This window comes from Megascapheus bottae, chromosome 25, assembly GCF_031878675.1.
Source record: "Megascapheus bottae isolate mThoBot1 chromosome 25, mThoBot2.hap1, whole genome shotgun sequence".
Classification (NCBI taxonomy): domain Eukaryota; kingdom Metazoa; phylum Chordata; class Mammalia; order Rodentia; family Geomyidae; genus Megascapheus; species Megascapheus bottae.
Window position 1 is genome coordinate 7,280,256 of NC_143533.1, and position 13,496 is coordinate 7,293,751.

Sequence of the window (13,496 nt, forward strand, 5' to 3'; positions counted from 1 at the left end):
TTTCTTTCTTTCTTTCTTTCTTTCTTTCTTTCTTTCTTTCTTTCTTTTTCTTCCTTTCTTTTTCTCCTTCCTTCCTTCCTTCCTTCTTCTCTCCTTCCTTCCTTCCTTCCTTTCTTTATTCGTTGCTAGTCCTGGGGCTTTAAACAGTACCTGGGGACTGTCCTTAAGTTTTTTCAAGGCTACTACTCTACCATTTGAACCACAGCACCACTTGCAGCTTTTTCTGTATATGTGGTACTGAGGAATTGAATTCAAGCCTTCATGCATGCTAGGCAAGGAGTCTACAGCTAGATCACACTCCCTGTCCCTACTCTCTCTTTTCTTTCTTTCTTTCTTTCTTTTTTTTTTTTTTTTGCCAGTCCTGGGGATTGAGCTCAGGGCCTGAGCACTGTCCTTGGGCTTTCTCAAGGCTAGAGCTCTACCACTTGAGCCACAGCACCATTTCCAGCTTTTTTTCTATGTATGTGGCACCAAGGACTCAAACCTGGGTCTTCATGCATGCTAGGCAAGCACTCTACCACTAGGCCAAACTCCGGGTCCCCTACTCTCTCTTCTCTAGGAATCCTTGTCATATCTCTTTTGAATCACCATGTGTACACTGTATTCCCTCTTACTTTCTCAATAAGATAGCTTAAGGCTTTCTTAGGCCATACTCACTTCTGTCATGTTTTCTGTTTCACGTACATCTTCTCTTGATTGCAAAGTTCTTATACTATCCCTGACTAGCAATGAACAGTTGGTGATTTACCTAAAGGTTTTAGATATTGCTTTCACTGCCATAGGCAAGGGATTGGCAATTTTTTTTCTGTAAAGGGCCTATGGTTTTTGTAGCAACTGTCATAACTGCTCAGCTCTGCCACCATAGTATGAGAGCAGCCATACCCAACACATACTCAAATGGCCCTGGCCACATTCCAATAAAATGTTACTTACACAAACAAACTGAGGGCTGTAGTTCTCTAACACTTGACATAGATATTGATGTGCAATTCAAAATTATAAACTACACTAGCTGAAATGAGATCCAGTTGTGGTTTTGAAAACTTCCAAATACCACGCTGCTTCCCTCAAGAGATTGCCAGCAGACAAATGCATGGATTAACACCCTAAGAGAGTTAGGGCCATGATCTCCCATCTCCAACCTTTAATCTCCCACAATCTAGGTAAGTACTTGACTTACTAAAGTAAATAAAGCTCTTGCTATTACTACTAGGCTATTAGTGTTTTCTTCCTAAGTAGTTTATTCTTTTTACAGCTTGAATTACAAAGTTGATAATGACAATTAACTCACCAAAGATGCAAAGCAATTTTTAGCTCTGCCAATCTGAGGAAACATTTCCTAATTTTAATACTCCCATTTTCAATTAACTGAGACTCACTTCACATTTATCCATAAACAAAAAGGAAAAAAATAATTTCTCTAATGTCCACCTGGGAAAGACAACTGTAATCTAGATTTGCACATTTAAATATAATGTGGCTTAATTATTAGAACAATTTAAAGCTACTAAGAACATGATAGGTAGTTGGCAAGTTGTTTCATTGACAGTTTTTCTTTTTAAATCAGAGTGTTTCATGTTCTTTCAAGTCTGAATCCAGCATTCAGCAGCGCTTTGTTAACTGCAGAGATGGCTCACCAATCTCAGCCCAGAAGGAAAGTTAGGTTTCCCAAAGCAGATAAGTTGACTTCAAAGTTAATCTTTGTGCCCCAACTCTTTGCTTAGAAAACAAACAATCACAACAACAACAAAACCTTTCAATTTTCTGATACCTGAATGAAAGAAAAATTCTGTACTATTATGAGAAGATCCATATTGAAATATTTCAATCAAAATAATTGGTGAACAACAACAAAAAAAATGGAGAGCAAGAGCCACAATAAAAAGTTCTATCCACACTAAAATTGTCTTTTATACCATATAAACAAAGGCTACTGAAGTGAAAGAGGTTAACTAACTCAATCTAGAATTCTTGTAAAAATTCAGCCCAAAACACTGAAATAAGAACTTTGCTCAAGGGCCAGGATTGTAGCCTAGTGGTAGAGTGCTCGCCTAGCATGCATGAAGCCCTGGGATTGAGTCCACAGTACCACATACTTAGAAAAAGCTGTAAGTGGTGCTTTGCCTCAAGTGGCAGTGTGCCTACCCTTGAGCAAAAAGTGTCCAAGGGCAGTGCTCAGGCCCTGAGTTCAAGTACCAAGACTGACCAAAAAAAAAAAAAAAAAAAAAACAGGCTTCTGCTTGCTTTTTATCTTCCCATTCTCAGAGTAATGTATAAACCAATGAACTAAAGCATTTTTATTGACACAAACGACTTTTTCCAGAGGTATCAACGTTCAAGAGATAATATACCCACTACCTGATGAATGTAACTAAATCCCTGCTATATGTTACCCCAACAATAAAATACAATTTAAAAAAAGACTTCTACTCAAGGGTAAGAAAAAGATTTTCCTCTACTATTTTGTATTTCTGGGGAAAATGTTATTACTGACTGATGTCTTTGTACACTTTAGGGTAATTAAATAACCTATGTGGAAAAATACAGCCAATATGTTATAAAGTACCATAATACTATAGGCCTAAACTTCAAAATGAAGAGATTTTGCAGTCAGAGTAAAGGAGGATCCTCTTAGGGAAGGAACCCCAAGATATAACCCCTCTGAACATTTATAATACTATTTATCAAAACAAATTTCAGGAAATGAAAATATGGGGTTTTTGTTGGTACTATTGGTAATAGTGGTAGCATTGTTTCTGTTTTTTCTTTTTCTTTTTTTGGGGGTGGGCAAAGAGGAGGGTGCAGAAATGGGGTAGGGAAGGTAAACAAATGCAGTCATGAGAGTGTATTCAGTACATACTATATGGAAAATGAACTATGTAACTTATGGGCAGGAACATGAAGGAGAAATGTGTAGAAAGCAAAGGGGTGATAGTGTCCAAAAAGGAATTGTACTCATTACCTGACATATGAAATGGTAACCTCTCTATACAACAACACCCTAATAGAATTATATTATATAAAAATGAAGAGGTTCTGGCACACATGATGGTGCAAACCTGTAATCCCAGTAGCTCAAGAGATGTACACTGGGGGAGAGGGAGAAACTGAGGCCAGCCCTAAGCAAAAATGCAGGATTCTATCTGAAAGGGCTGGAGACCTGGCTCAAATGCAAAAATATCTATCTAGCTAAAGGTAAAGCATTCAGTTCAACCCCCAGTACTGCCAAAAACACAAAACAAATGAACAAAGAAAACCAGTCCTCAGAAATTTCACACTTGGCCAGTGCGGGTCATTCACACCTGTATGTGAGAGGTTCAAAGCCAGCCCAGGCACAAAAGTCCACAAGACTCTTATCTCTCATTAACCAGGAAACAGGAAGTGGTGCTCTGGCTCAAAAAACTAGCCTTGAGCTAAAGAGCTCAGGGACAATGACAGTGCTCAGGCCCCAGAGTTCAAGCCCCACTACTGACAAGGGAAAAAAAGAAAAGAACTTACACCAGTTAAGTCAAGGAAGTTATATAAGTTCATAGCTCCTCTATAAACGCTCATGGCTTCTTAAGATTTAAAAATTGGATCATGACTGAATTGATTTTGTAATTTATGATCTGCTCAGCTAAAGCTAGAGAATTAATTCAAGAACTGTACATTACCAAGTACATAAAGATAAAGATGTTGGTTTTAAAATGTTATTTTTGCATAAGTTTACTTACCGCCATGTAAGCATTTGTTCCAACATACGTCTTGGCTATAGAATTCACCAGCTATGAGACAAAACAGTCTGTCAGAACAATATAAAGATAATGTGGAAATAAAATGGGCAATTATTCCTCATTTAACCTACAATCATCATTCCTACAAATCAACTAAAAATTATGTAAAAGGGAACAAATTTATCTAGAAAGGCATTAAAAATGATTAAATCTCTCTTTTCTTTTGAATGTGATTTCCAATTTAAACAAGCACAGCATTACAGTTTATAGCAGATAACCTTAAACAATTCACTTAAGCAGGATGCTTAAGCACTTTAGTACCCCAAACCCGCCTGATATAAAAAGTCAATTTTGAAGTACAATTTTTTTAGTCAGATGGCTCAAAATGTGAATGAAGCCCTATGCATTACTAGAATGAAATGAACGCTAAATACGCTGGAGGGATAACAGACTTTGACAACTCATAATGCAGCGATGACCTTTGCTTTGGTCTTCATGTTTGGCTGGGAGTAAAGGTGGCTGCAATTCAAATCAACATCACAGCACGCTCATAGGTCACTATCACCGGGGTCCTCAGGGGAGGCCCAAAATGGAAATTAATTAAAATTTGTGCTGCACATTGTAATGGCCCTCCGCTATTGTTGCTCCCAGTATTAATTTTTATTGTGGGCCAGTTGGGCTCCCTAGACACAGCTCCCACTCTGCCCTCCCTTTTGTCTGGCCAAAACGCTTTCATATCAAAGCTGCATATCAATGAAGTTTGCTATTCGGAAGTAGTAATTACAATATCAGCAGTTTTTACTGTCATTAAACAATGAACAATCATATTCTGATGAAGGAAACGCGCTCAGAGATTAAAAATGAACAACACACTCCCAGCCGAGGGAAAGAGGTAGACTTTCTATGTTTGTCTGGTGGCTAGGTGTTTTTTTTTTTAAGCCTGAGAGGAGATTGAAAGAAAAAGGTGGACATCACAGAGGGATAGCACTGTGGGAGTAAAAGAAACCTACCTGAGTGCTCACTCCAAAGTCACACAACTTGACCTGTCCTCTGGTGTTTACAAGCATATTGGAGGGTTTCACATCTGAAAAAAAGGACCGGAAAAGGGCACGTAACTAATTCCTCAATGCCTATTTCAGAAAAGCACGCTCTCTCTCTCTCTCTCTCTCTCTCTCTCTCTCTCTCTCTCTCTCTCTCTCTCTCTCTCTCTCTCTCTCTCTTTCTCACACACACACACACACTACCACCACCACCACCACCACCACTATCACCATCATAGTGCAAAAATGGTATCATTTGCTCACCCCCAAAATTGGCATCACAAATTTACTCCAAAGTATTTTATCCGGAGGCAAATGTAAAATCTTAACTCCCCTGCCCCCAGTCATATCTATGGAAGTCAAGAGTTTATTTCAAATGCAAGTCCAATCAAATATTCCAACAGCAGGAAATTTATCCACTATCTCACTCCTAGGTTTAAGGAAATGTAAATATATAAAAATGTAATTTTGCAAAGGATTTGCATAGAAAGACTAGTTTCACTCCCTATCTATAACCAACCAAACTATCCCCACCTACATAAAAAGCAGTAAAGTTACAGCAAAGCCATCAAGAAACAGAACCATGCATAGGGGCAGAATGAAACAAAGAAAACACACACATAATCATTATTTCCTGTATTGTACATTTCAAAAGCTACTTCAAATAACACCAGAAACTAAACTAAAAGATGTGTATACATATTATATATGCCCTTATCAGTGGGTTTCATTTATTCTTTCCTTCCCTAACAGTTTTTGGGTTTTTTTTTGCCCATCATTACACTTAACAAAAGACTTGCCATAGCTGTTGCAACGCTGTCAGTTGGTACATAATGACACAAAGGCTTTCTGTGAGTCCTGATGAGGGACAATAATGAGCGGTTTCTGGAACTGAGGGAGTCCACAAAAATCACCCAAGCAAGACAACACCCCATACTAGTGTCGTCGGGTGCAACACTGTAACTCTGCTTCTACTCCTCACCTCTGATAGCAAAGCGGGCGGGCCTAGGACAGACAACCAAATATATTTAAGAACATATAAACCTAACTACCCTTGAATATGAATAAGAAATATGTTCAAGAGTTACACCTTTGGATTCCTTCCCTAAGAGGATCCTCCTTTACTCAGACTCATTTTAAAGTTTAGTCCTGTAGTAATATGGCACTTTATAATGTATTGACTATATTTTTCCACACAGCTTGTTTTATTACCCTAAAGTGCTGGGAGTTTGGCCTAGTGGTAGAGTGCTAGCCTAGCATGCACAAAGACCTGGATTCGATTCCTTGGTACTACATACATAGAAAAAGCTGGAAGTGGTGTTGTGGCTCAAGTGGTAGAGCGCTAGCCTTGAGAAAGCCCAAGGACAGTGCTCAGCCCTGAGTTCAAGCCTCAAGATTGGAAAAAAAAAATTAGTTACTCTAAAGTATACAAAGGCATCAGTCAATAAGACTGTGTTTGAGGGCAGTTAAAGCTTTATAAATAATTTACATGTTATACAATTCACCGATATGAATCAGTGATTCTAAGTAATTTTAGAGTAGTACATACATCACCATGATCTAGTTCCAGAACATTCCACCACAGAAGAGTCCTTTTACCCATTGACAATGAATTCCTTCTGTCCATAGCCCCTATTCCCAGTTTTAGGGAAAACTAATCTATTGCTTAACTCCCCAGATTTGCCTTTTCTGGACATTTTATATAAATAGAACCATACAATATTTTTAAATATTTAAATAATTTTAAATATATTTGAAAAATATGCAAATGAGTTCATCTCCCCTTCACCCTATTCCTTACAAAACTACCTTATCAAGAGTAGATACTTGCTCAAAGTCAGTAACAACTATTATTAACTAGTTATGATATAACAGGCAATGTGTCAGGCACCTTCTTGTACAATACTCATTTAGTGTTGCCTTGACTAATGCTAGAACATAAGTTAGACACTGACTCTTTTTTCTTTTTTGGCCAGTCCTGGGGTTTGAACTCAGGGCCTGAGCACTATCCCTGAGATTCTTTTGCTCAAGGCTAGCATTCTACCACTTGAGGCACAGCACCATTTCCAGCCTTTTCTGTTTATATGGTACCGAGGAATCGAACATAGGGCTTCAGGCATGCTAGGCAAGCACCCTACCATTATGCCACATTCCTAGCTCCGAGACTGACTCTTCTATTGACTACTGTATTTTTAGTGCCCAAAGAGTGGTAGGTAGCCAGGTGCAGTGGTGAAGGACTCTAATCCAAGCTACCTGGGAGGTAGAGATGGGAGGCTGGTTGTAAGAGGCTGGTTGGGCAAAAACATTAGTGAGAACTTATCTCTAAAAACAAGTCAGGCACAGTATTACATGCGGGACACTCAAGCTCTACTGGAGGTGGAAATAAGAGAATCAAGGTCTGACTCTGGCATTGGGCAGAAATGTAAGATCTTACCCAAAAAAATAAAATGTGAATGAGTTATAAATGAATGGAGGCCAGATGGACACAGTATTATTTTATCTATGAATCTGCTTCAGCAATGAGGGGTCAACATGCCTTTCATTGAGACATGCCATTCATTTAGACATCACACACCTTGGGTTAGAGGCTCTCACTCTGATTGCAAGTTGATTTGTCTAGACAGGATAAATGTTTACCAAATGGTCTTTCAACCTCCAGTTTCTTGAATTTCTATATAATTTTATATTACTATCATATTAAGCCTTAACGATACCACTTTCACTACATGGTTTTTCTCTATAAAAAGGAAGCTACATAGTCCCCAAATGCATCTCTTCTCAGTGACAGCCAGGCATGGTGGTACTCCGATGCTGAGGTATCCACTTGAACACAACATACCTTTAAGCAAAGCCAATGAATTCACTGGGGAGAAAAGAGAATCTGTGTTTGTTTTTCTTTTTTTTTTTTTTTTTGGTACCAGTCCCAGGGCTTGAACTTGGTCTGGGCACTGTCTGCAGCTTATTCATTCAAGCCTAGTACTCTACCATTTGGGTCACACCCCACTTCCAATTTTTTTTGGTAGTTAATTGGAGATAAGAGTCTTACAGACTTTCTTGCTGGGCTGCCTTCAAACCTTAGATCTCATCCTCTAATAGGATTATAGGTATGAACTACCATAACCCTGCTTTGTTTCAGTCATTTTGACTCTGCCTTAACTTCATGTGTAACTTAGGACTTAGTATAAGACATTTTCATTTCTACTTCTTCAGAGAGGTAAATTTTATGACAATTTCAAAAGGCAATGAGGATTAGATGAAACAAATGTAAAATTGTTTTCAAACTGTCAACAATTTGTAGACTATTGTCAACTGGAAATCAATCAAGCTATAAGAGGTATTTTTCATTATGTGTAGAAAATAATTTCTATTACCACTAAAGCAATTAAACCACTATGTGAGTAAAACACCAGCTGAAAGTTCCACTTCTATTTTTCTGCTAGTTAACTGCAGATAAGAACTCTTCTGCTTGGACTGGGTCTTCAGATCCCAACTTCCTGAGTAGCTAGGATTACAGACATGAGCCAGTGGTACCCAGCTCTATCTCTCTATCTCTCTCTTTTTGGTGGGTCATCAGGCTTGAACTCTAGGCCTGGGCGCTGTCCCTGAGCTCTTCAGCTGAAGACTAGTGCTCTACCACCTGAGCCACAGCACCACTTTCCATTTTCTGGTAGTTAATTGGAGGTAAGAGTCTCATGGACTGGCTTTGAACTGCGATCCTCAGATCTCAGCCTTCTGAGTAGTTAGGATTACAGGCATGAGCTGTGGCACCCAGCTTCTGTCTCATATTTATTGTTTTGATCTTATATAATAAGCTACCTTGAATCATGTTTAAAATGAATGCGATGTAAGTTATATTAGGACTTTATTTAAATCTGAATTCGTATGTCAAAATGGAAGTAGAAAACACCTTTCCATGTTGAGCTAAGCACAAGCCCCTTGTCTTCCTTTTATCTTGCATTTAATATCCACCTGAAAGTGGAAGTTTATTGACATTTAATTCTGCTTTTCATGAAAAACATGCAAATTCTACTACTCTTAAGCATAACTGGTCCGAGCTCTGGTGGCTCATGCCTATAATCCTAACTACTCAGGAGGCTGAGATCTAAACATCGTGGTTCAAACTTAGCCCAAGCACAAAAGTCAAAAATCCATGAGACTCTTATCACCAATTAACCACCAGAAAACTGGAAGTGGTGGCTCAAGTGACAGAGCAATAATCTTGATCTGAAGAGCTCAGGGACAGCACTCAGGCCCAGAGTTCAAGCCCCAGATTAAACAGATTAAAAAAAAAAAAAAGAATAGGTTCAGGATTACTGAGTTGATCTGATTTTTTTTTTAAATTTGATCCATTCTTCAAAAGCATAGCCAACAGCAATTCTGACCAGGCAGAAATATTACTTCAAAGGAGATATCTATATCTATTTATTTTAACACATTATCAAATTGTGGTAAACAAACTAATGACAGCATTCAGCTCACAGAGAGCAATCACAGGCTTTTTTTTCTGTAAGCAAAGCACAGAAAAGATGAGTCATTAAAGTGAGTCAGTATAAGTAGGAATCATCAGGGCAGATGTAAGTCATTTTGGTTTACTTCAGGCCATTAATTATTAGGGTTTATCAATTAGCTTTATTGAGGCAAGTAAGTTTAAATAAATGGTACAGCTTTGGTTTAACGGAGCCAAAGAAAATACAAATGAGGTATGCAGGAGCAGGGAATTGCAGGTTCTTTTCATCCCACTAAAGAGAAATATGTTTCTTCTACAAGAGCCTTTAGTGAAAAGCAAACTAACTTTGATCTCCTTTTAGCATTAAGTATGAAATATCATGCCTTGGTATAACCTAATTTGAAGTTCTTCAAGATAAGAAGTTAATATCATGTTAGAAAAAAAAGACAAGATACAAGTGGCTCATTTTTAGGATCAGATACTCCTCATTTTCTTTTATCATAGAAATTAGTCCTTATCTAATTAGACTAGGTTTGCAGAAGACTCAGAATAGATCACTGTTGGTCAGACCTTTTCAGGGAATGCAGAAGGGATACTTAGGGATTCTTTTATGAATTTAATCTAAGATTGAAGAGTCAGCCCTGCCTATGGACAGTAAAACTGGGCAAATCATGTGCTTTGAGCATATGAGCATATGTATGCTCACATAGTCAGTAATAAGTATGCATACTTTCATCTGAGTCACAAAACAACTTTGCATGCTCACTCACAACTGTCAGTTCAGATAGATCCGCTTGCAGTAATGTTCTAACACTGACAAAGCTATTACAAGAATTAAGTGAGAGTGTGGTTGGCACTGTGCCTGGCACAGAGCTAGTGCCGAATTCGTTGTTGAATGAAACAAATCAAAGGGAAAAACATTTTGCAAGCCAGAATGGACTAAGTATATTTAAGCTACAGCTTTGTAGAACTGGTAATGATAGTGACTCAAATTGTAGAAAGTCAGACTGTGAATCACATCCAAATGCGAAGGGAGGTTAACGTTCATTACACTGGCTCCATCAAGCTTGTCATCTTTCAGAATGGCAAAGGCTGTTCAGCTGAGATCACACAAGAGTTAACAAATATTCACTCATAGTATGTATCTCTTGTCATAATACTTCTTCACTTTTTCCAGTAAGATTTCACAGCAACAGGGGCCTTTTGAAGATATCACATATCTAAATTGTAAGTCCATTATCCTAAGTAGATAATAGATGGTTCAAGGCAGCCCTATCCACTAACATAAAGTGCTTAAAAGAGGAAAAAAATACCAGGAAGCAGGAAAACAGGGTCTTAGACCATGCTAACGAATAAATACTGCTTTTTACAGGAGTCTACGCTAAACAAAGCTCAGGCTCATAATGCTCTTAAAATTAAACATGTAAGACACCAGTAGCTGACACCTATAATCCTAACTATTCAGAAGGCTCAGATCTGGAATGGTGTGATTTGAAGCCAGCCCAGGCAGAAAACTTCATAAGATCCCATTTCCAAATAAACAGAACAAGCAGGAGCAAAGGTGTGGAACAAGTAAGCTGTGCAAAGTGTAACACCCTGAGTTAAAAGCTTGGTAATGGCCAAAAACCAAAACCAAAACCAAAACCAAAATATAAGCCCTATGTTTAGCAATCCAGGTACATATCTGTAGTCCTAGCTACTTAGAAGGAGTTGTGAGGATCACTCAAAGCTAGGAGTTAAAGACCAGCCTGGACAACATACTGAGATAAGGGGGGAATGCCTGTAATAATCCTAGTCACTTAGGATGACGAAATAAGGAGGATAACACTTGGAAGCCATCCCAGGCAAAAAAATTACTGAGACCTTATCTCAATGAATAAACTGACCACAGTGGTATTTACCTGCGATCCCAGCTACAAAGGAAGATCAGAGTCTGAGTCTGACCTTGAACAAAAACATTAGGCCCTTTTTGAAGAATAACTAAATCAAAAAGGGCTGGGGTTATAGCTCGAGTGATAGACTACAATCCTGGCAAACATGAGGCTCTGAGTTAAGAACCACGACCCTCTGAATCAAACAAACAAACAGAAACTTCCCTACAAGTTTTTGGTCATCCAATGCATGAAATATCAGTTAATCATAATGGAAAATAGCTCATTCTTGCCAGGAGCTGGTGGCTTACACCTGTATTACTCAAGAAGCTGAGATTTGATAACTGCAGTTCAAAGACATCCAGGGCAGGAAAGTCCATGAGATTCTTATCTCGAATTAACTGCAAGTGGTGTTGTGGCTCAAAGTAGAAGAGTACTAATCTTGAGGGTTAGCATCCAGGCCCCAAGTTTAAGCCTCATGACCTACAGAAAAGGCAGGTGGAGGGAGGGCGCTCTTTTTTTTTTTTTTAAACTAAAGTATACCAAACTGTCCAAATAACACTACGAATATTTGAAGAAAAATACTAATTCTATAGTATCTACTCAACAGAAATGCAGACTAAAAATGTGTATTTAGATAGTAGCATAATCCATAATAGTCTCTCTCTCTCTTTTTTTTTTTTTCCAGTCCTGGGCTTGAGCTCAGGGCTTGAGCACTGTCCTTGGACTTTCTCAAGCCTAGCACTCTACCACTTGAGCCTCAGCACCACTTCCGGCTTTTTCTATATATGTGGGGTACCGAGGAATCAAACCAGGGTCTTTGTGCATGTTAGGCAAGCACTCTACCACTAGGCCAAACTCCTGGCCCCATAGTAGTCTCTTTTATTAGACATAATTCTAAATGTCCCTCTAGTAGTAAATGGATAGACAATTATGAACAATGCAAAGGAACAGACTTCTGACAAATGTCACAATATTCCATCATCCACAAAAACATTATGCAAGCTAGGTGTAATCACTCAAGCCTGGAATCCCAGCTACTTAGGATATGGAGATTAGGGGAAATCACAATTCAGTTCAAAACCACCAGAGGCACAAAAACACTTAGGAGACTAAACCTGAACAGCAATCATCATAAAAAGAGACTGTAGGTGTAGCTCAAGTGAAAGAACTCCTGCCTAGCAAACCTGAGGTCCTGAATTCAATCCTCAGTACTGCCAACAGTCCCCCTCCCCTCCCCCAAATTAAAACACAGCATTATACTAACTGAAAATAAGTTAGGCACAAGACTTCATTTTGTATGGTTCAATTTATATAAACTTTCCAGAGAAGGCAAATCTGGGGAGTTAAACAATAGATCAGTTTTTCCTAAAACTGGAAATAGGGGCTATAGATAGAAAGAACTGATTGCCAGTGGGTAAAAGGATTATTCTGTAGGGCGATAGGAATGTTCTGGAACTAAATCAGGGCAGTGTCTGCACTACTCTAAAATTACTTAAAATCACTGATTCATATAGGTGAATTGTCTGACATGTAAATTATAAATAAAGCTTTAAATGGCCTCAAATACAGCCTAATGTATCATTAACATTATTAATTACTAACAAACTAATGGATAATCCATAGTTCTGCAAGTGCTTTTTGGTACTGTGGTCCCTTTCCTATTCCATGTATGAATAACCAATATATGGCATATGTATTTAGTAATACATAGAAACCGTAAATAGCTCTTTCTTCTTAAAATGGTATGCACTACAAGGCATCAGTGACTGTGATTATACATAAAGATATTGATTTTAAAGTGTCACTTTTGTATATTTACGTTTTTTTCCCCAAATGGCCAAGATTGTGCCTACAAAATATGAAAACTGGTTCAAACATGAAAAATTTAGTCAACCAAGCATGGCTGCTGCAATAACCTCCAGTAACTGTTCTGACTGATTTCCAGGCTGATTTTTTTTTTCTTCCACTTGAATTGACCAAATTGACTGTGGAAATTGGTATCATGTAGAGACAACTCATGTTAGCACCCACAACTGCCTCACACAGGAAAGTGCAACTATGAATGTGCTGCTTCAATTAGCCAAAAACCCAAATACAGCATCAGCCTGAAGCTTGCTAATAAAATAAAGGCAGAGTCCTCAAGGGCAGGTTCTTAACCACAGCTCTTCACAGTGGGATTTTATAACCACTTCCTAGTCTCTGCCCACCAGCCTCTTCCTACAACACAATCAGGGTCCAGGGTGGTAGGTGCTGTTTTATTTAACTATTTTAAACAGTCAAATAAAAGCCCTTTCGTAAAACTACAGTTGGAGTTAGTTAGCCACTGTGCTCTGTAGAAGAGTCCCATATGGAAGTTTCCTGGTAGGGTTAGTTGTAAAGGAAAACTGGACTTCAAACACCTTAATGGGCTTTCTCTATCAGG

The 13,496-nt window shown here is 38.5% G+C and overlaps 1 protein-coding gene across 5 annotated transcripts in view; it reads right to left on the reverse strand.

Moving 5' to 3' along the window:
• Positions 1–13,496, reverse strand: part of Map2k5 (mitogen-activated protein kinase kinase 5) — a 255,818-nt gene that overhangs the window by 112,464 nt on the left and 129,858 nt on the right. For 3 of the 5 annotated variants that reach the window (XM_090358127.1, XM_090358124.1, XM_090358122.1), the window contains exons 14-16: positions 7,593–7,616; positions 4,724–4,797; positions 3,714–3,764 (exon numbers count right to left, since the gene is read on the reverse strand). In XM_090358127.1, coding sequence (XP_090214253.1) covers positions 3,714–3,764; positions 4,724–4,797; positions 7,593–7,616 — 149 coding nt within the window. The remainder of the gene's footprint in view (positions 1–3,713; positions 3,765–4,723; positions 4,798–7,592; positions 7,617–13,496) is intronic. The other 2 variants (XM_090358126.1, XM_090358123.1) reach the window with 1 other exon arrangement.